Genomic DNA, 1527 nt, shown 5'->3' with positions numbered 1-1527 from the left:
CCCTGCCCCCAGCCGAGGGGCAGCCCTGCCCCCAGCCCACGCTCGCTGTGCACAGCCCTCGGCCTCACGCTCTGCTCTCCCTCTTGTTTTCCAGGCAGTTCTGTACAGGGGAGTTCAGGTGAGTGGGCTGCAGCGTGGAGGGAGGGGGCTGGGTGAGGAGGAGGAGGGCTCGCTGGCAGGTCCATCCTGCTCTGCCAGGACAGGCTGAAGGAGCTGGAGCAGGCTGCTCTGTGGGAGCTGGGCCGGTCCGGTGACTTCCCCTGTGGGGCCTGATGCTGTGGAGCCCTGTCTGCAAATCCCACCCTCTCGTGCTGCTCCTTGCAGTGGGATCCCCTGGGATGATGGTCTGGATGTTGTAGGAGCTGCAGCATGTCACGTGCAGAGCCCACGCAGGGTTTCCCTTTGCCTCTGGCAGCACAGGCCACAGCTCAGCCCCTTACCAGGGCAGCTGCTAATGTACAGTCTCCTGTGGGGCTCTGGGTTCCTCTGGGGGTCTTGTGCTGGGCTGGCCAGGAAGCTGCAGTGATTTTCCTCTCTATCTCCTTGCAGGAAAGATGGTGTTCCCATAGGTTACAAAGGAAGCACTTTCCACAGGTAATTCATCTGCTGTTGTCCAGGGAATGGAACAGCAGCCTGGGCTGGTTTGGGATCTGCCTGGAGGTGTCACTGCCCTGGGAGGTGTCTCTAGGTCATGGCTCCTCTCGTCCTTCTGTGGATTTGGGGGTGCTCTTGGGTGGCCCTTCTGGGCTCACTGGGTGGAGCACACCCTGTTCTGGTGTGCTGGATCATCTTCTGGCATCTGCCACCTCGTCCCTGTCCTGTGTGGAGCAGTGGTGGGTCCCAAATGACCAGGCAGCAGCCAGTAGTTCATATTTGTTGCCCATTTTAGACTCCAGCACTCACAGACCCTGGTAACTTTGGTTGTGCTGGGAGGCAGAACTTCTCTTCACTCCATGTTCAGTTTCTCAAGGCATTTGCCTGCTGAGAGCTAAGTTTTGTTTTACTTTTCCAGGGTAATAAAGGATTTCATGATCCAAGGAGGTGACTTTGTAAACGTAGGTACTTCTCTCTTCCTTTCCTGCTTTTGGGGAGTTGCTGATTGTGATGCTGCTCAGATGTCCCACGGGGCTTGACTGCTTCTCCTGAGGCTCCATGAGCTTTGCCCATGGCACCACTGTTTGCAGGATTTATAAATTACACTTAGTGCAGAGCCACCTGGGGAGCAAGAAGGGTCTCACTGAAGGCCAGGGTAGGGTCTGTGGTCCTGTCTCAGAGTTGCAGCACAGAAGAGATGGGGCTGAAGTGACATGGAAAGGGAATGACTGTCAGGATGGTGAGTTGAGCTCACTGGGCCAGAGCTCCCTGGTTGCACTGGTTCTGCAGCCTTCCTGCAGGTTCCTCTGCAGCTTCTTGGAGGTCATTCTATTGCTGGAGCAGGTCCAGAGAAGGGCAGCAGAGCTGGGGAGGGCTCTGGGGAACATGGCTGGTGAGGAGTGGCTGAGGGGACCGGGGGTGGGCGGCCTGGGG

At 57.6% G+C, this 1527-nt stretch overlaps 1 protein-coding gene across 1 annotated transcript in view; it reads left to right on the top strand.

Annotated features, from left to right (window-relative positions):
* Positions 1-94: 94 nt before the first annotated feature.
* PPIH (peptidylprolyl isomerase H (cyclophilin H)) overlaps positions 95-1527 on the top strand; it is a gene marked incomplete at its 5' end in the record, with an annotated part of 6368 nt that continues 4935 nt past the window's right edge. Inside the window, 3 exons of the mRNA XM_008942487.1 lie at positions 95-118; positions 550-594; positions 1013-1055. Of these exons, the coding sequence (XP_008940735.1) occupies positions 95-118; positions 550-594; positions 1013-1055 (112 nt within the window). The remainder of the gene's footprint in view (positions 119-549; positions 595-1012; positions 1056-1527) is intronic.

This window comes from Merops nubicus, unplaced genomic scaffold (assembly GCF_000691845.1).
Source record: "Merops nubicus isolate BGI_N331 unplaced genomic scaffold, ASM69184v1 scaffold23210, whole genome shotgun sequence".
Taxonomy (NCBI): domain Eukaryota; kingdom Metazoa; phylum Chordata; class Aves; order Coraciiformes; family Meropidae; genus Merops; species Merops nubicus.
This window is presented reverse-complemented; position numbering and strand designations above follow the sequence as displayed.